This window comes from Balaenoptera borealis, assembly GCF_965194805.1.
Source record: "Balaenoptera borealis genome assembly, chromosome: 12".
NCBI classification, from domain to species: Eukaryota; Metazoa; Chordata; class Mammalia; order Artiodactyla; family Balaenopteridae; genus Balaenoptera; species Balaenoptera borealis.
This window is the reverse complement of record NC_138869.1, coordinates 40,294,696-40,322,015: the sequence shown is the minus strand read 5'-3', so window position 1 is coordinate 40,322,015 and position 27,320 is coordinate 40,294,696. Positions and strand designations below refer to the sequence as shown.

Sequence of the window (27,320 nt, the reverse complement as noted above, 5' to 3'; positions counted from 1 at the left end):
TTAGCCCGCCCCAGAGGAGAGAAGGTGGGTTTGGAGCCCCCGCCTCGGGACGGCCTGACACTCTGCCCTCCTTCCCTTCAGGAGAAATGTGTAAATTGCACCCGGAAATTCCGCTGCACTCAAGGCTACCAGCTGGAGGTGAGGCAGGGCCCAGCACATTCCATCCCTGCTTCACCTGCTCGCACTGTGCCCAAGGTGTCTGAGCTCCCCGGGCCCAGCTCTGCTCACCCAGGCATGGGAACCTGGAGCAGCGTGGGCTGCTTGGCTCTTCTGCCAGAGGCCAGGAGGCCTGGGTCCAGGTCTGCCCGGAGGAGGCCTCACTCAGACTGGTGACCTGAGGCCAGTGACCCTCGGGCTGCCAGTCCTGCCTACCTTCTCTTCCTCAGGTCTATCTGTCGTGGTCCTTCCTTGACCCTTTTGCTATTCTGCTTACCTGTCTCACCCACTGACACCTGTAATCTGTCCGTCTGTCTCCCCATTCACTGCCTTGCCCCTACCTAAGCCACTGGCTGAGTCCTCCTGCCTGTCCCCGTTTCCAGGACACCCCCAAGAAGAGCTGTGTCTACCGGTCTGGCTACTCCTTCTCCCGGGGCTGTTCTTACACGTGTGCCAAGAAGATCCAGGTTTGCGCTGAAGCAACCCCCAGCCCCAAGCCTTTGACCAGAGAGGAGGAGGTGGGAGCGGGGCTCCAGGGCAGGAGCCGGGATTAGGCTTCAAAGGCAGAGGCAGGGCTAGGACTATGACGAAGCCAGGGAAGCAAAGGCCTGGAAGAAGGGGAAGGGAGAGAGGTCTGAGGTCAGAGGGGCCAGTGTTTGTCCCTGTGGCCGTGCCTCCAGGGAGTGGGGATGGGGAGAGAGAGAAAGGGGCTCAGCCTGGAACTGACACCAACAGCCAAGCCCTGGGGGCAGCAACGGGGCGAGCTCTGCCCCTCTCCGTGGAGTCCGGTATGGCCTTTCCCTCCTTCAGTCCGTTTCCTCACCCCTGTCGTGGAGAGGCTTGTAGAAGGCAGTCTCCATTTCTCTGGATCTGACTTGCTTTGTTCTGTGGCTCTGTGGCCCCAAGATGCCCTTCCCCCAACCCCCGCCGTTTCCCTGCCCCCTGACGTCTGTCCTGGCCTGTGCCGGGCCTCTCCTTGTGCCCCCTCCCGCAGGTGCCTGACTGCTGCCCTGGCTTCTTCGGCACACTGTGTGAGCCGTGCCCGGGGGGTCTGGGTGGTGTGTGCTCGGGCCACGGGCAGTGTCAGGACAGGCTCCTGGGCAGTGGGGAGTGCCGCTGCCACGAGGGCTTCCACGGAACGGCCTGTGAGATGTGTGAGCTGGGCCGCTACGGGCCCAACTGCACTGGAGGTGAGGCCCCGGGGGCGGGCAGGAATGGTGGGAAAGCTGGCTGAGGACAGCGGTCATGGAGACACCGCAGCAGGGACAGAACAGGCACTGGGTAACTTCTGTCCTACCTCGTTCCGCTCCCAGTGTGTGACTGTGCCCACGGGCTGTGCCAGGAGGGGCTCCGAGGGGACGGAAGCTGTGTCTGTAACGTGGGTTGGCAGGGCCTCCGCTGTGACCAGAGTGAGGAGTGGCCCCAAGGGGGAGAGGCGGGTGACTCCTGGGGAGGCGGTTCCTGGGTCAGCATGATCAGAACCATCCTCCTACCCCCCAGAAATCACTGGCCCTCAATGCCCGCAGAAGTGTGACCCCAATGCCAAGTGAGTGAGCTCAGCCTGGGGCAGGTGGGCAAGTGGAGGGGGGGCTAGGGTCAGGGCAGGGGCTGGGCAGGCATAGACTAAGCTGTTGCCGTCCCTCCCAGCTGCGTCCAGGACTCGGCTGCAGCCCCTGCCTGCGTCTGTGCCGCGGGGTACTCGGGCGACGGCATCTACTGTGCAGGTCCAGGCACACCAATGCCCCAAGACCCCTGAAATTTGGGGGTGGATTTCCCCACAGAGCCCTTTCCATGCCCTTTAGGTCCAGTCTCTGTCCCTGTCACCTCTTGGGTCTGACCCCTCCCTCCGACCTTTTCCCTTCTCTCATGCCCTCCTCCCCTGTCCCCACTCTGTCCCATGCCCACTGCTCACAACTCTCTGGGATCATCTACTCCTAGTGGTGGACCCTTGTGCCCATGACCACGGGGGCTGCTCCCCCCACGCCAACTGCACCAATGTGGCACCTGGTCAGCGGACATGCACCTGCCTGGATGGCTACACGGGTGATGGGGAGCTGTGCCAGGGTGAGGCTGGGGTCCGCCACCAGGGGTCTGGCTTCAGTGGCATGAGTGAGACTAGGAAGGGCCGAGGGGCACACAGGGCTGTGAGCCTGAGGGTGCTGAGAGAGTAGGGGATGAGCACCTCAACAGACAGATGAATGGAGGGGCCGCCTGGGGCCAGCCCTCATCCCAGTGTCTTTTCCCCCAGAAGTTAACAGCTGTCTCATCCACCACGGGGGCTGCCACATGCACGCCGAATGTATCCCCACAGGCCCCCAGCAGGTCAGCACAACAGAGCTGGACACTGGGGCTGTGCCATTCCCTCATAGGGTGTGGCCCTCCTCAGACCAGGCCCAGGGAGGGGTGCTCCTTCCGTCCAGGGCGCTGGCCCACTCTTGGGTACCAGCAGCCCCACTGATTAGGATTTGGGACAGGTCTCCTGCAGCTGCCGCGAGGGTTACAGTGGGGACGGCATCCGGACTTGTGTGCTCCTGGACCCCTGCTCCCAGGTCAGGCCCCCAAGTCACACCCAGTTCCACAGGGGGAGGGGACTGGGGCGGGAACCAGCCTTCCTCACCCCCAGCAGGGTCCTGAGTGCTTCTGAGGGGTGAGCCACCTGTGCCACAAGGTCAAGTCTGACTGATTAGTAGGAAACAGGGCTTTGGGTGTTGGCCAGGGAACTTCATGGCCCCTTCCCCAGAGCTGGTTGGGGCAGCAGTCCTGGGAGTCACTGATGCCTCTCTTTCCTGTCCCTGCCTCAGAACAATGGAGGCTGCAGCCCCTATGCTGTGTGCAAAAGCACAGGGGATGGCCAGAGGATGTGTACCTGCGATGCAGTCCACACTGTGGGTGATGGCTTCACCTGCCGTGCCCGAGTCGGCCTGGTAATGATGCCCAAGTAGGACCCCTGACCGAGCCTTGGCAATGCCCCCCATGGGCCTGACCCATGATATTGGTTAAGACCACAGATTTGATCCTGATCCTGGCCCTGACCAGGACTTGAGCCTGACCTCTGACTCCACCTAGGCCTGACCCAGTTATGATCCATGAAACCAATCCTGATCCTAGCACAGACCACCCTGGCTTTCCTTTCCTCATCTCTACCTTGGCCAGACCTTGGGCTCTAGGTGCTGGGACAGGCACCAGCCCTGAATGGAGGCCAACCACAATCTGAGCTGATCCTTGTTTCCCCTGATCCAGGAGCTCCTTCGGGACAAGCATGCCTCATTCTTCAGCCTCCATCTCCTGGTGAGTAACCAGCTGGCCTGCACATCCTTGGTCCAGCCTGGACCTCTCTGACCTGCAAGTCCCACCTGTCTCTGGGCCATGATATTCTCATTTGGTCAGAGGGCTGGCTGGTTTGGTTTCTGAGTCTATGTCTCTCCCAGAAAATCAGTAGAAACTTCGAGTTGGTCCCAGGTCACCCTTCTTCCACCCAGGCTGTTTCCCTCTCCCCCCAGGAATACAAGGAGCTCAAGGGGAATGGGCCTTTCACAATCTTTGTGCCGCATGCAGATCTAATGACCAACCTGTCGCAGGTAACTCAGCCCCTGGAGCAAGGCTGGGGATTCTGGATGGGCATTCTGGGGGGTGGGCACTGCCTGGGCAGAGGCGGAAGTCAGGGCACCCTTGTGCCCTCATGACTCCCACTCCAGGATGAGCTGGCCCGGATTCGTGCCAATCGCCAGCTTGTGTTCCGCTATCACGTGGCTGGTTGCCGGCAGCTGCGAAGCCAGGAGCTGCTAGAGGAGGGCTATGCCACCACACTCTCCGGGCACCCGCTGCGCTTCAGTGAGAGGGAGGTGAGCCCAGGCCCTGGTCCCCGACATGGGCTGTCCACAGACCAAGGACTCAGCTGCTTTCAAGGCCCGCACCTATGCCCTGTCCCCATGCCTTTAAGACCCTCTCACCTTCCCAGGGCCAGGGCGGCTTTAATGAGAGGGAGATGAGTCTGTCCCCGGACCCCACCCACTACCTGGGGCCAGTCCTGGGCTCAGGACTTCTGAGCTTGGCCCTGTGTCTGCACCACTCCCACCAGCCAAGTCCGGTGGCTGTTTCCCTGGGTGGCTGTTTCCCTGGGCTGGAGGCAAGACCCACCCTCTGCCTTGACCCCACCCACTTCCTGCCCCAAGACTCACCCAACCCAGGCTCTACTCCCACCTCAGGCCCCACCCACAGCTCCCTGAGCACCCCACTAGTTGGCTTTATTCAATCCCGGCCCCACCCCCAGGGCAGCATATACATCAATGACTTCGCACGCATGGTGAGCAGCGATCATGAGGCTGTGAACGGTGTCTTGCATTTCATCGACCGTGTCCTGCTGCCACCTGAAGCGCTGCACTGGGAGCCTGACGCTGCCCCGATTCCGCGGGTATGACCTGGGTGTGGGCCGGGAGCTGGAAGACAGGCGGCTAGGGGCCTGGGATCCTCCCTCCCCTCCTGACCTCACTGTTCACTGAGCGCCTGTCCCCAGAGAAACTTCACCGCCGCTGCGGAGAGCTTCGGTTACAAGATCTTCAGTGGCCTTGTGACGGTACTGCTCCTGTGTGTGAGCCTTTCAGTGTGTGCATATGTGCACGTGTAAGTGTGTATATGCGGGCGACTGTCAACGTGTGTGCTCACCTTTCTGTGCACAGGCCATAGTTGTGGGCATGAGCGTCCCAGTGAGCACAAGGGTGTGCTTATTTGTGCCCACATACCTGACAACTTGCATGTATGTCCTTGTCTATTGGCCTGGGATGGCTACAGAGGAATGTGGCTGGTGGGAAGGTCACCTGGGTCCCTGGAGCCCCCTCCATCTGCCCACCATCCTCTGACGGGATTGACTGTCACACCTCTGTCCTACCAGATGGCTGGCCTGCTGCCCCTGCTTCGAGATTCATTCCATAGGCCCTTCACAATGCTGTGGCCCACAGACTCCGCCCTGCAAGCTTTGCCTCCCGATCGCCAGGTCTGGCTATACCATAAAGACCACCGTGACAAGCTGGCAGCCATTCTGCGGGGCCACGTGATCCGCAACGTCGAGGTGGGTGCACTCCCAGACCTTGGTCCCCACTGCCTGCCACTGAGCCTGCCCTCCCAGCTCCAACTGTGGCTCCATCTGCTCAGGCCTTGGCATCTGACCTGCCCAACCTGGGCCCACTGCGCACCATGCACGGGACCCTCATCTCCTTCTCCTGCAGCCATGCCCGGCCGGTGAGTCTGGGGAGAAAGCTTGAACGAGGGAAGCAGGAGGCAGGGGCCCTGGCGCTGGGGGGTGGGCTGCAGTACACCTGTGACCGCCCCCCCCCCCCCCATGTACTCCACATCCTCCGCCTGCAGGGTGAGCTCACGGTGGGAGAGGAGGACGCCCGGATTGTGCAGCGACACCTGCCCTTTGAGGGGGGCCTGGCCTACGGCATTGACCAGCTGCTGGAGCCACCTGGCCTTGGTGCCCGGTGTGACCGCTTTGAGACTCGGCCTCTGTGGCTGGTGAGGGAGGCCACAGGCCAGAGGTGGATAGGCAGGGGCCTAAGCCCACCTGTCCTGTCCACTCACTTGAGCTTGCTGTGTTGGCCTCCCTTCCTTGCAGAAGGTTTGCAGCATTTGTGGGCTGGAACCACCCTGTCCTGAGGGCTCACAGGAGCAGGTAAGGGGCTGGGAGCCAGGTGGGGGTGGGGGCAGGGCCCAGGGCCTACCAAGCTCAGGTTTGCAGCCTGGTTCCTCTCGGCCCAGGGCAGCCCTGAAGCCTGCTGGCGCTACTTCTCAAAGTTCTGGACGTCTCCTCCGCTGCACTCCTTGGCACTGCGCAGTGTTTGGGCCCGGCCCAGCCACTGGGGTCAGCCCCAAGGCCTGGGCAGGGGCTGCTACCGCAACTGTGTCACCACCACCTGGAAGCCCAGCTGCTGCCCTGGTCACTATGGCAGTGAGTGCCGAGGTGAGTGTCCTGAGGCTGCGGATGCTGCTGGCTGGCTCCTCCAGCTCCCAAGGTGGCCAAGGGCATGGTTCTGGCCACTGTGCCTCAGAAAGGGTGTCAGGGTGGTCAGGGGCTGGGGGCGGGGAGTGGAACTTACCAGGTGAGAATGCTCTAAGAGCTGGGGTGGGTGTGTAGATGGTACAGGACCTGGTGGGGTGTGCTGGGGTCCGGGTGTTCTCCAGGGCGTGGGGACTTGGGTGGATTGCTGCTTCTGCAAGAGCCTCTGCTGCCGCTCGGGGGCAGATGGACCGTGTGGCTGGGCTGGGGATGCATGTGTGCGGTTCCTGATGAGAGTCCCTGGCCCCACCTCTCTTCTCCCACCCTAACCCCTAGCTTGCCCCGGGGGTGCCAGCAGCCCCTGTAATGGCCATGGCACGTGCATGGACGGCATGAGCGGCAGCGGGTACTGTAGGTGCCGTTCGAGGTTTGCCGGGATGGCATGTGAACTCTGTGCCCCGGGTGCCTTTGGGCCCCTTTGCCAAGGTAGGCTATCCTGCCCGACCCTGCCCTGCCCTGCTCCCTAATCCCCATGGTCCATGTGCCGACACCATCCTGCCTGTCCCTCTCCCCAGCCTGCAACTGTACCTCCCATGGCCACTGCGATGAGGGCTTGGGGGGCTCCGGCTCCTGCTTCTGTGATGAGGGCTGGACTGGGCCACACTGTGAGGTGCAGCTGGGTGAGTGGGTCCTGTGCTTGTGCCCACCCTGCACACTTGGATACACTTGCACACACCAGTGCATGCCCCAACTGCACACTGAGGTGGAAGGGGGTCTAGGAGGGCAGCCACTAACCTGGATGTGTGGGGTGGGCCCCGGGGGACAGAGCTGCAGCCTGTGTGTGCTCCACCCTGCGCATCCCAGGCCGTGTGCCGCGCTGGCCACAGCTGTGAGTGCAGCCTGGGCTACGAAGGGGACGGCCGCACGTGCACAGGTGAGCGGGAATGTGAGGTGGGAGGCCCCACTCCCCTCCCCTCCTGTCGCCTGGTCCAACCACCCTCTCGCTGCTTCCAGTGGTAGACCTGTGCCAGGATGGGCGTGGCGGCTGCAGCGAGCATGCCAACTGCAGCCAGGTAGGCACAGTGGTCACCTGCACCTGCCTGCCCGACTATGAGGGTGACGGCTGGAGCTGCCGGGCCCGCAACCCCTGTGAGGATGGCCACCGCGGGGGCTGCAGCGAGCACGCCGACTGCCTGAGCACTGGACCGGTGAGCAGGCGGGCAGCCAAGCAGCTGGGCGGGGGTCCCCCAATGAGTGGCTGTCCCAGTCCCTGAAGGGCGCCCACCTGCTCTGCTGTCCAGAACACACGGCGCTGTGCGTGCCACGCCGGCTACGTGGGTGATGGACTGCAGTGCCTGGAGGAGCCTGAGCCGCCTGTGGACCGCTGCCTGGACCAGCCACCACCCTGTCACGTGGATGCTGTGTGCGCCGACCTGCACTTCCAGGGTGTGCTTCCCTGCCCTCTCCCAGCACCCCGGCTTTACCTCGGTGCCGGCCCTCTGACCGTGCATCCCTCCCTTCCACAGAAAAACGAGCCGGTGTCTTCCACCTCCAGGCCCCCAGTGGCCCCTACAGCCTGAATTTCTCACAGGCCGAGGCAGCCTGTGGGGCCCAAGGAGCTGTCCTTGCTTCTCTCCCTCAGCTCTCTGCTGCCCAGCAGGTGCGTGGGGCCCAGGAGTCTGGAGCCAAGCCTGTGGGGGCCCCTTGAGTTGGGCCTTGGGTCTCAGCATCTGTTTGTGCCCCTACAGCTGGGCCTTCACCTCTGCCTTGTGGGCTGGCTGGCCAATGGCTCGGCTGCCCATCCCGTCGTTTTCCCGGCAGCAGACTGTGGCGATGGTCAGGTGGGCGTGGTCAGTCTGGGTGCCCGGGAGAACCTGTCGGAGCGCTGGGACGCCTACTGCTACCGCATGCAAGGTACAGCCACCACCACGCCCCATCCTCTGCCCTGCCTTCTCCCACTGACCCACTAACTCACTGCCTTTCCTGCAGACGTGGCCTGCCGATGCCGCGATGGCTTCGTGGGCGATGGGGCCAGCGTGTGCAATGGGAAGCTGCTTGATGTACTGGCCACCACTGCCAACTTCTCCACCTTCTATGGGGTGTGCAGGGGCCCAGGCTCAGGACCAGGGGGGTGGTACAGCCGGGATCCCTGTGGAGAGAGCCTACCCACTACCCTGTCCCCACCATCCCAGATGCTACTGGGCTACGCCAATGCCACCCCGAGGGGTCTCGACTTCCTGGACTTCCTGGACGACGAGCTCACCTACAAGACACTCTTCGTCCCTGTCAACGAAGGCTTTATGGACAACCTGGTAAGTAGCAGGGGGTGTGGGGAGAGCAGGGCCCAACTCTGCTCCCTCTAGCTGGCCCAGGCCAACAGGCCCTGCTTTTGCCCACAGACACTGAGCGGCCCAGACCTGGAGCTACACGCCTCCAATACCACCTTCCTGAGCACCAACGCCAGCCAGGGTACCTTGCTTCCCGCCCACTCGGGCCTCAGCCTCATCATCAGTGACATGGGCCCTGACAACAGTTCTCGGGCCCCTGTGGTGAGTCTGGAGGCTGCCCCTCCCCTGCTGGCCCCAGCCCTCACTCACCCACTGGGCCTGACCCCGGTCTCCCTACAGGTCCCAGGAGCAGTTGTGGTTAGCCACGTCATCGTGTGGGACATCGTGGCCTTCAACGGCATCATCCACACTCTGGCCAGCCCCCTCTTGGCACCCCCGCAGCCTGTGAGTTGGCCAGGGGCAGGCAGAGTGGCAAGGGGTGAGGGGACCACTCTGGCCAGGTCTCTGATGCTCTCCTCATTGGCAGCGGGCAGTGGTGGCCCCGGAGGCGCAACCTGTGGCAGCAGGCGCGGGGGCTGTGGTAGCTGCTGGAGTGCTCCTTGGCCTCGCGGCCGGAGCCCTCTACCTTCGTGCCCGAAGCAGGTCCGCAGGCTTTGGCTTCTCTGCCTTCCAGGTAGGCTGGGCTGGAGGCTGATGGGGTTGGTGGGGTCTGGGCCCACCGAGCTTGCTTGAGGCCTCTCACTACTCACCTCTCTCCCCAGGCAGAAGATGATGCTGCTGATGACTTCTCCCCATGGCAGGAAGGGACGAGCCCAACCCTGGTCTCTGTCCCCAACCCGGTCTTTGGTAGCCATGATGCCTTTTGTGAGCCCTTTGACGTGAGTGCGGGGGCTGGGGGGTTGGGAAAGGGGACCCAGGGCCTGGTCTCGGCCCAGCCACTAACAAACAAACAAACAAACAGTCCTCCCCTCAGGACTCACTCCTGGAGGACGACTTCCCTGACACCCAGAGGATCCTCGAGGTCAAGTGACGCAGACGCAGCCGGTGCTGAAGCAGAGGCATGAGCAGGAGGGAGGCGGCTTTTATTGCCCAGAGTGGGTGGGACAGCAGGGGCTGGGCCTGGTCCAGACAATAAAGGTACCCTCAGCGGATGTGGGCCATATCGCCAAGGAAGGGTGTCTTCATGCATCCGGTGCAGAGCTGGTCCATCCAGAGCGGTGCCTCGTGCTGCAGGGGCGTGCGGCGGGGGTAGAAGGTGAAGTCCACGCGGTAGTTGAGCAGACAGCTGAGGGAGGCCATGTAGAGGTCGGAGAAGCGCACCAGGCGCCGCGAGAAGTAGGTGGGGTTGTGGAAGGTGCGAAAGATGCTCCCAAACTGCGCATTGAACAGGGCCTTGGTGATGCACCTGGGGAGGGAGATGTGGGCACTCACGGGGGGCTCCTGAGGGGGCTGGGCTGGGGCTCCTGCCCAGGCCCCACCACTCACTCACCTCAGCTCCTGCCGCTCCTTCATCCAGGCGGCCAGCACCTGCCGAGACTCGGCGTCCTGGTAGGTCTGGGGGAGACAAGGGGTGCTCTGGGCGTGTGCAGCCAGGCAGCGGCCCCCCACCTCCCCGCAGACGTCCAGCTGCCCCCGCACCTGCATACGCTCCAGCAGCCCTGTGAGCGCCTGCTGCCACGTCAGTGAGTGCATGTACTGTTCCGTGTTGATGATGCGGATCTCTCGCTCCAGCTCGGGGATAATAGCACCTGTGCGCCAGCCGTGACGCAGCATGAGATCCTGGGGGTCAGGGTGCAGGGCAGGCAGGGCTCAGCGCCAGCCAGGAGGCCCCCCTCCCCTCCCCACTGCGACCCATCCCCGCCTCCCGCCCTCACCGCCAGGTCACTGTAGAGGTGGTCTCCGAAGTAGAGCACACGGGGGCCTCGCCATTCCGTCAGACGCAGGAAGTCAAACAGGTTTCCCTGGGAAGAGATTGGGTGGCGGGGGGGACTGGGCTAAGCCCAGTGTGCCGAGGGGGCTCCCCCAGGGCTATTCTCCACCAGTCTTCCCAAATCCCTAATCCCCAGAGGCAGCAAGGCCCCTCTAGCCGGATGCTGGGCTGCCCTTTCCCGTGGCCTCGCTGTCCCCTCCAGGCTCCGGAAGGGGGTCTGCCTGGGGCATGAAGGTCTCCTATAGGCTTGGCCTGGTGCCCTGGGCCTCCACTCCCCGTGCCCTCACAACCCACCCAAGCTAGGGATTGAATCCACTCTTTGTGGGAAACAATCTGCAGCAGTGACCCCAGGGCCCTGAAGCAAGCAGGCCACCTCAGCCTGAGCCCAGAGGGACCCAGCAGACCAATGGCAGTCCTCACTGTGAGGCCGCCTGCCCCTCCTGCGCCAAAGCTGGAGAAGAGATGAAAACAGCCAGGCTCGAGCACAGCAGAGGAAGCTGGTAGGGGAGCAGAAACTGGGGCAGGGGTTTGGGGGGGGGGCACAGAGCACGAAGTACAGCAGCCTCCGCAGGGCAGGCGCCCACAGCCCGGAAGTGAGAAGAATATACACCCAGCAAAAAGGAGTTACTAGAAGCAGTCTGCGGGTGTGAGAGGCCTGGGGAGGTGACAGCCATGGGGGAAACAGGTAGCTGTGAAGGACTTTATGGTTGAAATAATAAGCTCAAGCAGAGAGGGTGAGGAGCAGGGGACCCAGAGCAAGAGGGAAGTATGAGCGGGTGGAGCGCTGAGGACGTGCCAAGTCAGGCAGGAGGGAGCCTGAGGTTCCAGCAACAGGAGACGGGGAGGGGAGAGCAAAGGAAGACGAGAACCACGCACACAATGAAATTTCAGAACATCGGGCATACAGAAGTCTAAAACCTGCCAGAGAAGAAAAATCAGTGTTCCCCACAAAGATGCGTGACCCTCCTCAGGCTCAGCCAGGATGCCAAGACAACAGGTAACATCAGCCTCAGAGCCAAGGGGAAAAGCTGGTGCCCAAGGGGGCCACAGACAGTTGGGGGCCAGCAGGGTGGAAGGCTGAGTAGTCGGCAGGGGTGAAGGGCTGGGACCTTGGCACCAGGCGGCCCGAGGCTGCTCCCTGTGGCTGTCACTGGCCCGACTGTTGGCTTCCTCCCTGCCCCCAGCTTCTGGAACCTCCATCTCCAAGAAGCCCAGCTCAGCCAGGATTTCCACATTCCATCCAGAGCCAAATGCCTTCATCACCTCCTGCTCGCAGCCACCTGACACTTCCCCACCAAGCACAAGGCCCCTTCTCATCTTCCTAGCCAGCCAGGAAAGGGGTCTCCTCAGAGGCCTGTGCGCTGCCCCCACCAGGCTCATCTGGCTGCAGCAGAGTGCTCAGCCCCAAGCGAAACCAGGGCCATTTACTGGGCACTTGGCAAATGCCCGAACAATCTAAGAGCTTTACACCACCACTCAAGTAGAGTATTATACCTCTTTTACAGACGAGGAAAGCACAGCACAGAGAGGCCCAATTGCAGGCCCTGGGAGCCACTTCCTGTGAGGGGACAGAGCCACAACAGAGGTGTGGTGGCTGGTCAGGGCCCAAGAGGCCATGCGGCAGCCCCGCCACAGCCTGGGGCCGTGGCTGGGCCCTGGGATCCCTACCAGGTGCAACTCCCACCTAGATGGCTCTCACCTGCCGATAGATCTTGCCCTTTTCCAGGCGGGTGATACGGTCCCAATGCAGTGAGCCCTTCTCATCAAGTTTTCTGAAAGGCCTAGGGTGGGTTGAAAGGCCTAGGGTGGGGTTAAAGGGCCTGATTTCCAGTCTGTGGCAGGACCACAGGCTGGACACCTCCCACTCTGCAAAGGCCCACCTGCTCACCTGCCCATCAGCAAGGGGGTGCCCCCACCCCAGGCACACAGGGCGGCAAGCAGAGGCCAGTCCCCGCTCCCTGGGCCCATCGCCCCTGCCAGGCCCATACTTGCGCCGGTCGGTGAAGAAGCTGGGCTTGTCTGCCTGGACGATGACCACGTCGAAGAGTTGGCGCCAGTCGGCACCCACCATGTGCCGCATCCCCTTGTCCCTGGGCAAGGGTGGGACAGAGTGGGACAGGTGGCAGGTGTCTGAGGGAGGCTCCAGGCCTGCCCACCCCAACTCAGGCCCCTGCCCTGCTCCCTCCTCCCACGGGTTGGGGGGCACGGGGGTGCTCACACGAAGCTGAAAGGACTGTTGGTGATGAGGAACAGCTGTTTCCCGTGTGCCACCAGGCGGCTCAGGACGGCGAATGTCTCATCCCCTCGCAGGATGTACTTCTCTAATGGGGGGAGATGGGAGCTTGTGAGGGCCAGCCCTGCACCCTGCCCAGGCAGGCCGCAGCAGGCAACCATCCCCCCTTACCCATGTCCCGCTCGATCCACTGGTACATAAGGCCCTTCACGTGCACATCTCGAATGGCGTCCTGGGGGCAGTGGAGGGACAGTGAGGCCACAGTGGAGCCCAGGAGGACCTGCCCTGCTGTGGCTGGACTTCACCTTCCCTGCCACACTGGGAGGCAGGCCTAGTGCCCTCACCGTCACATCCTTATAGAGGTGTGCTTGGTCAAACTCCAGGCCATGGCCCAGGAAGTGGTCCACCACGCAGGAGAGCAGTGCCATCTCTGGCAGCGAGAAGATGTCCATGAACTGCTTGATGGAAGGACCCTGAGGAAGGACCACTGACTCAGCAACCCCCAGCTCTGGAGACCCAAGAGCTCCAAATCTGTCTTGGGATACTGGTGGAGGGGCACAGCCTGTGGGTCAGGGCTGGTCCACCAGGGTGTGGGCACTGCCTCCCAGGGAGCCAGCACCCACCGTGAGGTCATGGAGCTGGCTGCCCTGGGCAGTGGCAGACGGAGCGAGTACCTTGCCATAGAAGCCACTCATCTGGTACAGTGGGATGTGCTGGGTGCCCCCATATAGGTCGATCACCTCTTCGTCTGGCACAGGCTGAAGGCCCCTGGGTGGATGCAGAGATCACCAGTCCGAAGTGGTCCTGAGCCCGGGCCACGGTGTAGGGTGGGGGACAGTGGGGTGACGCAGGACAGTGTGGACCTGGAGCAGCAGGTTGGGGTGGGGTCAGGGCAAGGTCAGCACTGACCTGTAGGCTGTCCCCAGTTGCACATAATGGAAGGCGTCAATCTTCATCAGAAGACTCTGAGGGCACCATGGGAGTAAGATGGGCAATGAAGGAGTTTGCCATTAGCTCTGAGCCAGCCTTTGCTAGCCCCCATGCCGACGCCCCAGCTGGATGGTACCAAGGGTTATCATGTGCACGCCAAGAGGAAGCTACAGCTCTGAGGCCAAGGGAGTAGAAAGATGAGCACCGCCCCCGCCCGCATAGGAGACAGGCGGCTAAGGAAGTAGGTCTGATATACATCCAGTCAGGAGGAGCCAGCGAGTCAATGGTCTAGCCACTCACCTTCTGAATATCATAGTGGAGGCCACGGATGGCAAAGCTGGGGTTGTAGTCATACTTTCGAATCCCCTCCGGGTACTGTGAGGGGAAATCAGGTCAGGCCCGAGCCAGCGGTACTGACAGACCTGCTGGCTGGGCAGCTGCCTCAGGGGATCAATTCAGCCACCCATCCAGGGGCGCCCCATGATCTGGCCTGGGGTTAGGCCAAGCTGTGCCCCACTGGTCTCCAGGGCCTGGGACCCCTACCTGTCTGGCCTCACCTTGTAGTGCTCAATCAGGATGTCACGGGCAGCACTGAAGATCTCTGGGTGCAGTGTGTCTGCATACTGGGCCAGGGTGTAGTCATAGTCGAAGCCGTAGACCTCGACATCGCGCAGGCTGATCTCGTTGTTGGCATAGATGGCCGCTGGGTTCAGGAGACTGCAGACCTCCGGAGGCAGGAGGTCTAGAGAAAGGAGGTGTAAGTATAATGAGGATGATCACAAAACACCCTAAAATGGTACTCTTAGCTCAATGCAGCAGAAGGTCAAACTGAGGCTCAGAGAAAAGTCACTCGCCCAGGGTCACATGGGTGGGGTAAGGACCCTATGGGTCCTGGATTATACCACCGCCTGCAGCCTACCAGTTGCTCTGAGCCATGCCTCCTCCAGACTCTCATTAAGCCTCATGGGACACTTGGCTATGCTCTGACACTTTCCACCTTGCCTGAAGCTGGGGTTGGGACTTAGGAACATTATCAAGGTGAGGGGTACTGGGTAGCTCCACTGCTGCTCAGGGCCCCAGCTCTGTGCACCTGCCACAGGTCTCACAGTGAGGCCCCTCTAATCGGATTTCAGCTGCTCACCGGTCCATGTAATGACATTCACTGCCCCTGGAACCGAGCAGGATCCTGTGTGGCTCCTGCGTACAGAAGCCTTTCTGTCCCCCGTTTCTTGTTTATAGGGAACAGACTCCAGCCTCCATGACCTTCCCTGGGTTCCAAAGGGCAGATCTGAACAGCTGCTAGTAGGGAAGGGAAAGGATGAGGAGACAAGGGAGGAGCAGCCAAGAAACAACCTGAGGCAAGGTTTGAGGAACCAGAGAAGCTCATCAAGATTAGGAGACCAGGGCTTCCCTGGTGGCACAGTGGTTAAGAATCCGCCGGCCAATGCAATGCGGGGGACACGGGTTTGAGCCCTGGTCTGGGAAGATCCCACATGCCATGGAGCAACTAAGCCCATGCGCCACAACTACTGAGCCTGCGTGCTGCAACTACTGAAGCCCACGTGCCTAGAGCCTGTGCTCCGCAACAAGAGAAGCTACCTCAATGAGAAGCCTGCACACCGCAATGAAGAGTAGCCCCTGCTCTCCGCAACTAAAGAAAGCAATGAAGACCCAGTGCAGCCAAAAATAAATAAAAATAAATTAAAAAAAAGAAAAAAAAAAGATTAGGAGACCACCTGAGACAAGATTAAAGGAGTGCAGACCCTGCACACACCCTAATCTTATCAGCTACCCCACCCTTGAAAGATTGCTATAAAAAACTCCTCACCAATTCCTCCCCAGTTGGGAGATAGTTTTTTGGTGCAGGAGCCTGCTGTGTCCCCCTTTGCCTGCCAAAGCAATAAAGCTATTCTCTTCTACTTCACCCAAAACCCTGTCTCCGAGATTCGATTCGGCACTGGTGCAGGGAGGCTGAGTTTTTGGCAACAAATTTGGCGCCCAACATGGGGCTGACTCGCGGACAGTCCTGGGGTGGGGGGGAAGGTTCCCTGGCTTGATTGGACGCTCCAAGATTTTCTCCATACCAGCCTCATTCAAGAGTGGAGGGCTGGAGAATTCCTTTAGAGGCCAGATCACCTAGGACCCTTGCCTGGGAGGGCTGAGCCCCAGTCATACCCCATCGGCCATCCTGGCAGCTGGAACTCCGAGGTGGGACTAGACAGTGGAAGAGTGGTCCCGCTAGGGACCACCCTAGCGGCTGCGGAGGCCATCTTTGCCTTGAGGACATTCCTCTCTTCCTCCTGCCTGGACCACCCTGGACTTCCTACTCCAAGGAATTATTTTGAGGAAGCAGAAAAGTAGCATTTGAGATGTCACGACACCTCGGCTAGCGTTTGGGGAAGTCCCCCAGCGTGTACTCCGAGGCCACTTTGACCCTGTCCATTTGGGGGAACCCTGGTTCCCATTTGGGGGATTCTCCATTCCAGGAAATCCCATTTGAGAGGTGTGCCGCTTGGGCAGAGGTCACGGGCTAAGTGGGACTTGGAAGCCCATTTGGTTTTGGTTTCTGTTTGGGTTTTTGGTTTCTTTGGTTTGAGGCTTCTGTTGCTGGCTAGGATTTTGGTTTGTTCTTGGTCTGGGCGTGAGTGTTCTTTCAATCAAACATGGGAAGTGCTTCTTCTTTGATTCCATCTGATAGTCCCCTGGGGAAAATTCTGGCAGACTGGTCAACCTATAGCTATCAACCTATGACTAAAAAGAATGAGATTCTATTGTAATTCTGTTTGGCCAACGTACATTCTTAAAAGTAAGGAGAGGTGGCCTTTGTATGGTAGCCTAAATTATTATTCTATTCTTCAGCTAGAATCGTTTTGTCACAGGAATGGAAAGGCTGGGAATTCTCTCCACTCCATATGGGCTAGCTGCTCCAGGCTTTCCAAGAGCCAACTCTGGGTTTGTTCTTTTTCAAGAACTGAGCCAATCTGTTTGGAAACCTTTGTCTGGGAGTGGAAGTATAATTTTTAAACTACACCTCCTCTGATTTTCTGTGTGGCCATAGCTTATCTGTCGTTTGTGCTTTTGTGTGTATTGTTTTGGGGTGAGCCACTCTGGCTTGTGCAGGGTGGCAAAATTCTGCCTGCTCATTGCGAGCCACTTTGAATTCTCTGTCTGGGAGTGGAAATGGAATCTTTGGGCTACACCTTGTCTGATCTTTTGTTTGTGGGACCATGTTTGTTGTTTGTATGTGTGTGTGTCAGTACTTGCACTGACCGGTTGAGACATCTGTCGTGAATAACAGGGCTCACGTGTGACAACAACATCAGTGTATCCTTCCCTACTGTGTGGGGCTTTGCCTGTGGAGGAATGTTGGTTGGGATTTTCCCTTTTGGACTAGCCTTGTTATAGGTGCCCAGAGTTCTGTTCCATCTCTGTACACCCCCTAGGGTATTTTTACAAAACTGGGAGCTCTTCAGCTATGCTCCCATGAAAAGGAATTGGTATTTCTTTCCCCCTGTGCCTAGGTCCTCAGGAACACATGTTATCTAGACCATCTCTAGTTCCTGAGACTGAAGAAAAAGGGCAGAGGAAAGAAGGCCTTATTAAACTCAAGTGGAAAAACTGTGAGATCTCTGGTTCTGTCTTTATGTAGAAGTTAACTTGTAAATGAGCTCTGTTTAACTGACTTAAAAGTAAGAGCTTACAAGTTAAATCTAAATGTCTAAAAAATTGGCCAATATAAATTTTGGACCACACGATCTGGGAAATATTCAGTACTGAATTGATATCTGTTATTGAAGGTAGCTTAAGCTTGTTGGTTTAATTAATATAGACATGTCTTTAGAATCATCAGTGTTAAGTAAAGCAAACGAGGTTAAGAGTTCTTGGGTAAACTCTTTAAGAAGAAGTATTTTAGGAATGTCTACTTAAGAATAATCTCTCCAGATGCTTGGTAACTTAAAATTGTAGAGTTGTGCTAAATTAAGTTAAATGATGGAAGTTTATTGAATAGGTAGGCCATTTCCAAGTAAAATGAGATACTGAAACATTAACTACTGAATACTGGCTTCCCTTTGCAGAGAGACTAAAGGTATTTAGGAACTAAAGGTATTTGGTGCCACCCTGTGATTCTGTATAAGAAAGCCATGTCTGGGACTTCCCTGGTGGTCCAGTGGTTAAGAGTCTACCTTCCAATGCAGGAGATGCGGGTTTGATCCCTGGTCAGGGAACTAAGATCCCACATGCTGTGGGGCAACCAACTAAGCCCGCATGCTCTGGAGCCCGCGTGCCACAGCTAGAGAGAAGCCCCGCGTACCGCAATGAAGAGCACGCATGCCACAACTAAGACCCGACGCAGCCATAAATAAATAAGTGAATAAATGAATGAATGAATATTTAAAAAAAAGAAAGCACATGTCTTTGGAAATTATTGGTATTTATGTTTATCAATCTACAGAGTGCTGAAGACAATTCACGGTTGCTTAAGGGAAGTAGGTTGTGTGTTTTGAACAAAAGATGGTAGGAGGAATGGCACTGAATTTTCCTAAGGGAAAAAAAAAAAAGTGATTTTTGCCCTAGAGCTGGTTGATTTTGAATGGAAAAGAAAGGGGCAAAATATGTTTACAGAAAGTTGTAGAAGGTCTGCGGAAAAGGAAAAGGAAATTTATTTGGGTAAATGAATTTTGTTGGGAGTGGGCTGGGACAAGACTGGATTTGGTTTCTTCCTCTAAAGTTTTCTTGAAATACTGCTTTTGATAACAGCTTGTGAGTTCCTTTGCCTTTAAGTGATCTGTATTCATCTTTGTTTAACTGCATCCTTTAAGTCCTTCTGTCATTTATAGACAGTTATTGTACTCTGATGCTTTTGCAGAAGTGCTTCATCTTCAAGATTTATGTGAGGACCTTTTGATAAATACAGGTCTCTCATAAATTTCATATCATACCACTGAGCTGGGTCTACTGCTTAAGGCACATGTACAATGCTTGTGTGACAATTGGGTATAAATGATAAAATATATGTCCTATAAAGTGTTTCCTCATTAACATACCTCTGAGCTTGTTCACGATACCTGATCAGTTTTCCCCCAGTGTGGATTAACTAGGCAAATATAAAGGAGGCCTAACATGGTGGGATATGATCTACAACCAGGTCAAACAGCTGAATCACCCCGGCATTGAGGGACAGCTATTTTGATTATCAATGCTTTCTATTGAAAGATTTGCAATCAGAGGGAAAATGATGAAAAAAATCTGCATGTATTGAGGTGTGGGGAAGTCACTGGCTTATACATGGTTTAACCTTAAAAAAAGGCCTGTTTTGTAGCCTTTCAGACACGCATTGTACATCTGCTTTGACACTGAGGAGGGGAGTGCATTTCAAAGTCAAAATGGAGTAACTATGGTAAAACTAGTTGACCACTGTGTATGTGATTTCGGACATATTCCTGTATTGTTGCGAACTTGAATTTTCTGAGCTACATCAGACTTGGGATGCCACAAGGATTTAAAAACTCCCCCACCCTCTTCAACAAGATTTTGGCTAAAGAAAAAGTATCAGAAGTGACAAAAGCTCTTCTTAAGGACATTATTCCTAGGTACGGCCTTCCCTCTACTATTCAGAGTGACCATGGATCTGCTTTCATAGCAGAAATAACACAAACAGTAAATAAAGCTTTAGGTATAAAATGGAAACTTCACTCAGCATGGAGACGCCAATCTATAAGAAAGGCTAAGAAGATGAATCACACCCTGAAGAACTTTTGCTAAGCTATGCCAGGAAACTCATCTAAAATAGAACAAGGGCTTGCCGATTGCTCTCCTCCATATATGGGTGGCCCCTAGAAGCAGGCGAGGATTGAGCCCTTACGAAATTATATACAGGAGACCATTCTTGGCTCCTAAGAGTAAAGAAAGAAAAACAGTTCATGGTGCTGGGAAAGTTGGACAGCTGCATGTAAATCAATGAAGTTAGAACACACCCTCATACCATGCACAAAAATAAACTAAAAATGGCTTAAAGACTGAAACGTAAGACATGACACCATAAAACTCCCAGAAGAGAGCATAGGCAAAACATTCTCTGACATAAATCGTACCAATGTTTTCTTAGGTCTCCCAAAACAAAAATAAACAAATGGGACCTAATGAAACTTACAAGCTTTTGCACAGCAAAGGAAACCACTCAAAAAATGAAAAGACAACCTACGGAATGGGAGAAAATGTTTGCAAATGATGCGACAGACAAGAGTTAATCTCCAAAATATACAAACAGCTCATACAACTCAACAACAAAAAAACAAACAACCCAGGAAATTCCCTGGAGGTCCAGTGGTTAGGACTCTGCGCTTTCACTGCTGAGGGTGCGGGTTTCATCCCTGGTTGAGGACATAAGATCCTGCAAACTGCACAGTGCGGCCAAAAAACAAACAACAACAACAAAGAAAAAACAACAAAAAACCACCAATCAAAAAACAGGCAGAAGACCATAATAGACATTTCTCCAAAGAAAACATTTAGATGGCCAGTAGGCACATGAAAAGATGCTCAACATCACTAATTATTAGAGAAATGCAAATCAAAACTACAATGAGGTACCACTTCACACCAGTCAGAATCCCCATCATTAAAAAGTCTACAAACAACAAATGCTGGAGAGGGTGCGGAGAAAAGGGAATTCCACTCTTGGTGGGAATGCAAGTTGGTGCAGCCACTATGGAAAACAGTGTGGAGGTTCCTCAGAAAACTAAAAATAGAACTACCATATGATCCAGGAATCCCGATCCTGGGCATATACCCAGACAAAACTATAATTCAAAAAGATACATGCACCCCTATGTTCACAGCAGGACTATTCACAATAGCCAAGACATGGAAACAACCTAAACGTTCAACAGATGAATGGATAAAGAAGATGTGGTACACATATACAATGGAATACTACTCAGCCATAAAAAAGAATGAAATAATCCCATTTGCAGCAAACATGGATGCAACTAGAGATTATCATACTAAGTGAACTAAGTCAGAAGGACAAATACCATATATATCACTTATATGTGGAATCTAAAATAGGGCACAAATGAACCTATCTACAAAACAGAAACAGATTCGCAGACATAGAGAACAGATTTTTGGTTGCCGGGGGGAGGTGGGGAGGTGGGGAGGTGGGGAGGCAGAGGGATGGACTGGGAGTTTGGGGTTACTGGATGCAACTGTTACATTTAGAATGGATGAACAGGGACTTCCCTGGCAGTCCAGTGGTTAAGACTTTGCCTTTCAATGCAGAGGGTGTGGGTTTGATCCCTGGTCAGGGAGCTAAGATCCCACATGCCTCATGGCCAAAAATCAAAACATAAAACAGAAGCAATACTGTAACAAATCCCATAAAGACTCAAAAAAAGAAATGGTCCACATCAAAAAAAAAAAAAAAATCTTAAAAAAAAAAAAGAATGGATAAACAACAAGGTCCTACTGTATAGCACAAGGAACTATATCCAATCTCCTGGGATAAACCATAATGGAAAAGACTATAAAAAAAATGTAGGGCTTCCCTGGTGGCGCTGTGGTTAAGAATCCGCCTGCTAATGCAGCGGACACGGGTTCGAGCCCTGGTCCAGAAAGATCCCACACGCCACGGAGCAACTAAGCCCGTGCGCCACAACTACTGAGCCTGCGCTCTAGAGCCCATGAGCCACAACTACTGAGCCCGCATGCCACAACTACTGAAGCCCACATGCCTAGAGCCCGTGCTTTGCAACAAGAGAAGCCACCACAATGAGAAGCCTGCATGCCACGACAAAGAGTAGCCCCCGCTCACTGCAACTAGAGAAAGACCGCGCACATCAGCGAAGACCCAATGCAGCTTAAAAAAAAAAAAAAATATATATATATATATGTGTATAACTGAGTCACTTTGCTGTATAACAGAAATTAGCACATTGTAAATCAACTATACTTCAAATAAATAAATAAAGCAGTATGTACAACAGATTGGTCAATTGTTAACCGCTATGCATGATTTGTGTCTCACAGGTCTCCCCCTCGCCTGGAAGCTCCCTTTCATCCCTTCAAAGCAGGAGACAGGGTGCTGCTGAAAGTGTGGAAAGAACAAGAACCTGAGCAGCAGCTTGAAGAGAAATGGAAGGGACTCTATGATGTTCTTCTTACCACTCATACCTCTCTAAAACTGGATGGAGTAAAACCGTGGGTACATCACACTAGAGTAAAATGATCACCAGAGACTGACCAGCCACGCCTGCCTACAGCCAGCAAACAAGACTCCTAAGAAGTGGACATCTCACCCTTTGGGAAACCTTAAGTATTTGTTCCAACAAGTGGAATGAAGTTTTGTTTTCTTATTCTTTCTCATACCTTTTACTTTTCCCCACAAAACTATAGATTCATATGCTGATTCTCTTGATAATTCTAACTGCTGGATATGTGGTGAGCTTCCTATTTCCAGGTCTTCAGGATTGACCTGGTGAGTTTTCCCCCTTACAGGGAATTGTTTGGAAACAACTGGCTACAACAGCCCAGTTCCAGACTGGGTTTCCGATTTATTCTCCTGAATTTCTAAGGAAATGAGATCTACACCATCTACTAAAGTTCCAGTTGTCACTCGTTTTACCTTTAACTTGGGCCTGTTGCACCAAAATGGCGGACTAAGGGATTGAGATCTTAATCATACAGGACTCCTCGGATCCAGGACTAGGAATTCAAGTATTTCTAATATTTCTTTCTTTCTTTCTCTTTAATAAATTTATTTATTTATTTATTTTTGGCTGTGTTGGGTCTTCGTTGCTGTGTGCAGGCGTTCTCTCCTTGCAGCAAGCGGGGGCTACTCTTCATTGCAATGCACAGGCTTCTTATTGTGGTGGCTTCTCTTGTTGCGGAGCACGGGCTCTAGGTGTATGGGCTTCAGTAGTTGTGGCATGCAGGCTCAGTAGTTGTGGCTTGCAGGCTCTAGAGCTCAGGCTCAGTAGTTGTGGTGCATGGGCTTAGCTGCTCCGTGGCATGTGGGATCTTCCCGGGCCAGGGCTTGAACCTTTGTCCCCTGCATTGGCAGGCAGATTCTTAACCACTGCACCACCAGGGAAGCCTTCTAATATTTCTAATTTGGTATCTATGCCCCATTTCAGCAGGAAGTAGCCTGAGTGGCCATCACCCTGTACCCTGAAAGATTTGGGGAAAGATAAAATTGAAGCGGGGATTAAAACCGAGTCCCTCTGCCAAGTTTATGATTAACATTTCTATCCAAAACGCTTATTCCTTATCTTGTCCAACATCTGTTCTCCTCAAGACTGAGGAGTATCAAAGAAAAGGGGGGAGTGAAACCAAGCAGGACCCTGTGGGGCTCCTGGGCACAGAAGCCTTTCTGTCCCCCGTTTCTTGTTTGTAGGGAACAGACTCCAGCCTCCATGACCTTCCCTGGGTTCCAAAGGGCAGATTTGAACATTTGTTAGTCAGGAAGGGAAAGGATGCAGAGACAAGGGAGGAGCAGCCAAGAAACCACCTGAGGCAAGATTTGAGGAACCAGAGGAGCTCATCAAGATTAGGAGATCACCTGAGATGAGATTAAAGGCGTGCAGACCTTGCTCACATCCTAATCTTATCAGCAACCCCACCCTTGAACCATTGCTAGAAAAACTCACCAACTCCTCCTGGGTTGGGAGATAGTGTTTTGAGGCAGGAGCCTGCTGTGTCCCCCTTTGCCTGGCAAAGCAGTAAAGCCATTCTCTTCTACTTCACCTGAAACTCTGTCTCCGAGACTTGATTCAGCACTGGTGCACAGAGGCCGAGTTTTCAGCATCACCTCTAGGCAGGGAACATCGCTAATTATGACAGGTGGGACATGTGGTGGGTTCTGGGTCCTTACTCAGGCTGCTCTCCTCTGAGGATACAGTCATAGCCACCCCAATCCCCTGGCTGCTCCCTAGGGGCTGAGGGTTCCCAGGCTTATCTACCTTGGTTTCCCCATCTGTGCAGTGGGGGAGGTGGATGGGGAAAGGGCATGGGCTTTGAGGTCAGAGAGAGCAGACCGAGCCCTCCCTCGCATGGCTGTGACCTCAGGAAAATTACCACACCTTACCTTTTGGGGCTCAGTTTCCTTGTCTCTAAAGGGGGAATAAAAATTGTATCAACCTACAAAATTAAAAAGAGGGTCATACAGAACGTGCTCTGGGCAGCATTCCCACCTGGACCCGTGGCAAATGTAGGATTAAATGGGCAATGCACCTCTGGAGCCCGCATTTCCCTGTCCCCAGTTTCCCTCAAGGAAACGGGTTGCAGGGAATCAGAGGGGAGCAGGCAGGACTAGGTGTACACACAGCACGCTGCCTTGCAGGGGCTCCAGGTGGCCCCGTTCCTGAGACCTCTAGCCTGTGGCTGAGGCCCGAACAGCCCAGGCCTCCAGGGAATTAATTTTTGTCTCAGACACAACAAGTTGTGATCCTGAAGCAGAAGCCCGTGGCCATGGAGCAGACATTTGCCTCAAAGGTCCCTTTGGAACACAGGCTCCACACCCATCCCCTTTCCTTTGGAGACAAGTACAGAGTGTGGGTGGGGGAACAGGTGTGGCTGGTTCCTCTGGTGGCCCTTAGGCCTGGAAGAGCAGCTGCTTCAGATTCATGGGTGCAGATGGAACACTCCTCACCTGGGTGCACATGAGACACAGCTGACATCAGCTCTCTATGAAGCTGCTTCTGAGATGTCCCTTCCCACGGTCCTGAGTTCCTGGGTGCCATCTGTGACTCTCAGCACAAAGCCAAGTAGTTCCCCAGGAGGGCAGGGGTCTGCTTGGCTGTGCAGCCCCTTGCTGGCACTGAGTTCTGGCCAAATCCAGGCTTTCGCCTCTGCCCTTGAGGATATTCCCAGGGATGGACAACCCTCCCAGGAACAAAGCAGGATGGGGAAGCAGCCCACAGGCCTGGCCTCCTGACCCAGCTTCTAGACTGAGAAAACCATAGCTCTGGGGGCCAGAGGGCCCCAGTTTCTTCCATAGGTCTGTGGTGGTGCATGGGGCCAGGTGAGGAGATATGCCCTCCATCTGCACCAGCCTCCCAAATTCACTGGTCTCACTGTCCAGCCCCCACCTTCCAGGCCAACTCCTCCCAATGGCAGCCGTGAGACTCACTTGTGGGGGCCATCCTCCCAGCTGCTGCTGGTGCCTTAGAGCCCACTCTAATCCCATGAGGTGATCACACTTATTCCTCCATCATCCAGAGGAAGAAACTGGAGCGCAGGGAGGTAAAGTCACTTGCCCCAAACCATCTAGCAATAGGCCATGGAGTTGAGATTTGAATTCAGGTCACCCTACCTGCCTCAATCACTTTGCCCCTCCGCCTAGCCTTCCAGTGTCACCACACTGAGGCTGCGGGGGAGGGGCTGGCCTGGGGCCTGGCTCCCTGGCAAAGTTTTGTCCACAGGCATCAGCATGTCTCAATGTCCAGAATCTCCCCCAAGAAAACCCAGCCAGAGGGGATAGTTAGGACCCAGGGGTGCAAGGCTGGTCCATCCTGGCACTCACTATGGCATCTTGGAAAAGACCTTGCCCTTATCACATCAAGAGGAGCTTGGGGGGGTCTCTGTGAAGATCTGAAGATCCAAGTGGGCCCTGAGTGAGAAAGCCCACTAGACTTCCCTATGTCTCTCCCCCACACCTACAATGTAGGCTTCTCAGGCTGTTCTACAAAGGGTCTTCTCGAGGCCCAGAGCAAAGACATCTCCTTAAACGGCACCCCATGTATGCCCTGTCCACTGGGTGGCAGGGATGGTCCTGATAGAGGCCCAAGGGCTTCAAAACCACCATTCCTCAGGGCTTATTCTGCCTTCAGCTCCTCAAAATGTGAGTCCTGTCCACCCACACTACTCCCAGGTCTCTACACAGCTGGAGTGGAAGCCCTCGTTCAGGCAGTTGGAATCTTCCAGACAGGACCACTTTGTCTTATCAGACGACAAAAGCTATGTCACTACCGGAAGGGCTCCTCCTGAAGTTGCCCTGTCCCTTCCTGGCCTCTTTCCGAGTCAGCACCACAACCCTGTGACAGAGGCCCCAGTACTGTGTTTGCCGATGTAAGACACTGAGGGTCCGAGAGGAAGAGGCTTGCTGAGCGCCACCCAGCTGGTCAGAGATAGGGCCAAGACCCAACCACATCTGTCTGCTAGAGGCAGGGCCCCAGAGACCAGAACAAATATCCAGCCCTCTGGCCTCACCAGGGTGCCCTGGGGCCTCATCTGCCCGTTTTGCAGAGGGAGAGAGGATAGAGTAAGTGCCCTGGCCAAGGAAGCAGCAACCCTTCTGGATTCCAGGGAACTTGGGCGACTTGGTGTCGTTTCTCCAAACAACGCCTTCCTCTGCTGGGCTGAGAGCGCGAGACTCCAGGGCGGAATCTAGAGGCGTCCGAAAAGTCTAGTTGGCATCTTTTGAGTCGGGAGTCTCTAGGAGCCCGCTCCGGCCAGCGCCGCCGGCTGGCTGGCTTTGTCCCCAGTACTCCCGCCCCAACTAAGGGCCCCGAAGAGAACAAGGGGTTGGGGGCGTTTCCGCTTCGGCCTCCCAACAGGCGGGACCCTGAGGAAAGACGGCGGGGCCCGCCTTCCGGCGGCCGCTACGGGAACCCCGAGCTCCTGAACACTGAGCAGAGGAACAAACCGCGCACCCGCCCGCCTCCGGGCGTCCCCAGAAGCCCCCAGGACCCTCCGCCGGAGTCCCTCCCGAAGGGCTGCCCGGCCTTAGGGCTCTGGGGCCCCGGCGAGCCCCACCACGGCGCTTCCCCCGAGGAGCGGAGCCCGGGACGACTCGGGAGCGGTGCCCTGGAACTCGGTCCGTCGGTCCGTCGCCCAGGCTAGCGTGTGCCGCCGAGAGGGCTACACCCCCGGCGCTCCTCCCGCTCGGGCTCACCTACCGTGCACCAGTCTCCGCATGTCCTGGTATCGAGCCCACAGGTGTGCGCTGGGCTCGGCGCCGCCGGCGGGCGCCGAGGCAGGCGCAGAGCGCGGGGCGCCGGGGCAGTGGGCGCCGGGACCCGGGGGGCCGCAACCAGGGCAGGAGGGCGAGGACGAGGCGGCTCGCGGCCCGCCGTGGTCTCGGCGCGGTAGGTAGCGCCGAGCGGCTGCCCGCAGCCCCACACCCGCCATGCCCGCTGCGCGCCGCCCGCGCTGCCCTCAGCCCTCCGGCCCGTCCGCCGCCCTCCTACTGCGCGCCCGCCACCGTGGCCGCGTGCTCCTCACGGCGGCCGGCCAATGGGCGCGGCGCGCGGAGCCCGACCGCCAATGGGAGCGTCCCTATGCCCGGGGGGGCGGGAGGTCCCGGACGGGGCGGGGCAGGCTCCCCGACCCCCTCCCCCAGTCTCCCGAGCGACCCAGGAGGACTCTGCGCCCCCCTTCGGAATCTACGGCGGCGATGGCGGCTCCTTCTTTCCTCCCCTAGGGAGGCTGGAGGGCCTAAGAAAGGCCGTCCCCGCGAGGCTCCGGACGGCCAGGGCTCGGAGGGGAGAGGGCCAGAGCGCGGCGGGTCCACTCCGGCCCCCCGGCCCTCTGTCTCCCCCTCTGCTCCCGGGTCCTCCCGCCCCTTCCCCCACCTCCTGTCCTCCTGACCTCAGATCCTCTGCCCCTTCCCCCAGTCCTGCAGCGGGGGTCCTGTTCCCCGCCCCTCTCCCCTGACGGCTCTGCTCGCGGACCAGAGACCGGTCGGTTTCACTCACGTCTCTGGCGGATAAAGAGTCCTTCCCGCGCGCTCCCCGCTGCCAGACCCACGCTGGGTGAGACCTCGGGACCCGCAGCGCAGCCGACGTCCGCTGA

General features: G+C 56.4%; 2 protein-coding genes across 23 annotated transcripts in view; one reads left to right on the top strand and one right to left on the bottom strand.

Annotated features, from left to right (window-relative positions):
• The window catches only part of STAB1 (stabilin 1), an 88,924-nt gene extending 79,319 nt beyond the window's left edge, over positions 1-9,605 (top strand). For 11 of the 18 annotated variants that reach the window (XM_082348073.1, XM_082348079.1, XM_082348078.1 and 8 more), the window contains 34 exons: positions 82-138; positions 540-623; positions 1,151-1,346; positions 1,470-1,565; positions 1,657-1,702; positions 1,804-1,880; positions 2,095-2,220; positions 2,405-2,478; positions 2,631-2,705; positions 2,958-3,080; positions 3,397-3,444; positions 3,657-3,734; positions 3,852-3,998; positions 4,427-4,567; positions 4,670-4,729; positions 5,045-5,221; positions 5,305-5,391; positions 5,518-5,667; positions 5,768-5,824; positions 5,911-6,112; positions 6,485-6,634; positions 6,724-6,828; positions 6,975-7,082; positions 7,163-7,356; positions 7,450-7,594; positions 7,675-7,808; positions 7,897-8,062; positions 8,138-8,247; positions 8,341-8,460; positions 8,548-8,697; positions 8,776-8,880; positions 8,963-9,109; positions 9,198-9,314; positions 9,398-9,605. In XM_082348073.1, coding sequence (XP_082204199.1) covers positions 82-138; positions 540-623; positions 1,151-1,346; positions 1,470-1,565; positions 1,657-1,702; positions 1,804-1,880; positions 2,095-2,220; positions 2,405-2,478; positions 2,631-2,705; positions 2,958-3,080; positions 3,397-3,444; positions 3,657-3,734; positions 3,852-3,998; positions 4,427-4,567; positions 4,670-4,729; positions 5,045-5,221; positions 5,305-5,391; positions 5,518-5,667; positions 5,768-5,824; positions 5,911-6,112; positions 6,485-6,634; positions 6,724-6,828; positions 6,975-7,082; positions 7,163-7,356; positions 7,450-7,594; positions 7,675-7,808; positions 7,897-8,062; positions 8,138-8,247; positions 8,341-8,460; positions 8,548-8,697; positions 8,776-8,880; positions 8,963-9,109; positions 9,198-9,314; positions 9,398-9,466 — 3,921 coding nt within the window. In that variant the 3' untranslated portion in view covers positions 9,467-9,605. Of the gene's footprint in view, positions 1-81; positions 139-539; positions 624-1,150; positions 1,347-1,469; positions 1,566-1,656; positions 1,703-1,803; positions 1,881-2,094; positions 2,221-2,404; positions 2,479-2,630; positions 2,706-2,957; positions 3,081-3,396; positions 3,445-3,656; positions 3,735-3,851; positions 3,999-4,426; positions 4,568-4,669; positions 4,730-5,044; positions 5,222-5,304; positions 5,392-5,517; positions 5,668-5,767; positions 5,825-5,910; positions 6,113-6,484; positions 6,635-6,723; positions 6,829-6,974; positions 7,083-7,162; positions 7,357-7,449; positions 7,595-7,674; positions 7,809-7,896; positions 8,063-8,137; positions 8,461-8,547; positions 8,698-8,775; positions 8,881-8,962; positions 9,110-9,197; positions 9,315-9,397 lie in introns of those variants that run through there. The other 7 variants (XM_082348080.1, XM_082348074.1, XM_082348077.1 and 4 more) reach the window with 6 other exon arrangements.
• On the bottom strand, positions 9,502-26,757 carry NT5DC2 (5'-nucleotidase domain containing 2). 5 transcript variants are annotated; one of them, XM_082348202.1, is made up of 16 exons: positions 26,426-26,756; positions 23,614-23,638; positions 14,671-14,825; positions 14,087-14,271; positions 13,830-13,904; positions 13,509-13,564; positions 13,274-13,367; positions 12,944-13,072; positions 12,771-12,831; positions 12,585-12,687; positions 12,355-12,456; positions 12,066-12,147; positions 10,311-10,397; positions 10,075-10,215; positions 9,926-9,990; positions 9,502-9,841 (listed from the first exon to the last, which is right to left on the bottom strand). In XM_082348202.1, the coding sequence occupies exons 1-16, from the start codon at positions 26,655-26,657 to the stop codon at positions 9,580-9,582; spliced, it is 1,854 nt and encodes a 617-aa protein (XP_082204328.1). In that variant the 5' UTR covers positions 26,658-26,756; the 3' UTR covers positions 9,502-9,579. The 5 variants fall into 5 exon arrangements, with proteins under 5 accessions (XP_082204328.1, XP_082204330.1, XP_082204329.1 ...); XM_082348204.1 differs by lacking the exon at positions 12,944-13,072 and having other exon boundaries at positions 26,426-26,757; XM_082348203.1 differs by lacking the exons at positions 14,671-14,825; positions 23,614-23,638 and having other exon boundaries at positions 13,223-13,367; positions 26,426-26,755.
• Between the last annotated feature and the right edge of the window lie 563 nt (positions 26,758-27,320).

Excerpts from the sequence above, each read along its gene's own strand:
- NT5DC2 (XM_082348202.1), bottom strand. The coding sequence starts at position 26,657 with ATGGCGGGTGTGGGGCTGCGGGCAGCCGCTCGGCGCTACCTACCGCGC. Across the intron at positions 23,639-26,425 it reads CATGCGGAGACTGGTGCACG|AGACAAGGAAACTGAGCCCC; the intron begins GTAGGTGAGCCC and ends TTCCCCCTTTAG. Across the intron at positions 12,148-12,354 it reads TTCTTCACCGACCGGCGCAA|GCCTTTCAGAAAACTTGATG; the intron begins GTATGGGCCTGG and ends AACCCACCCTAG.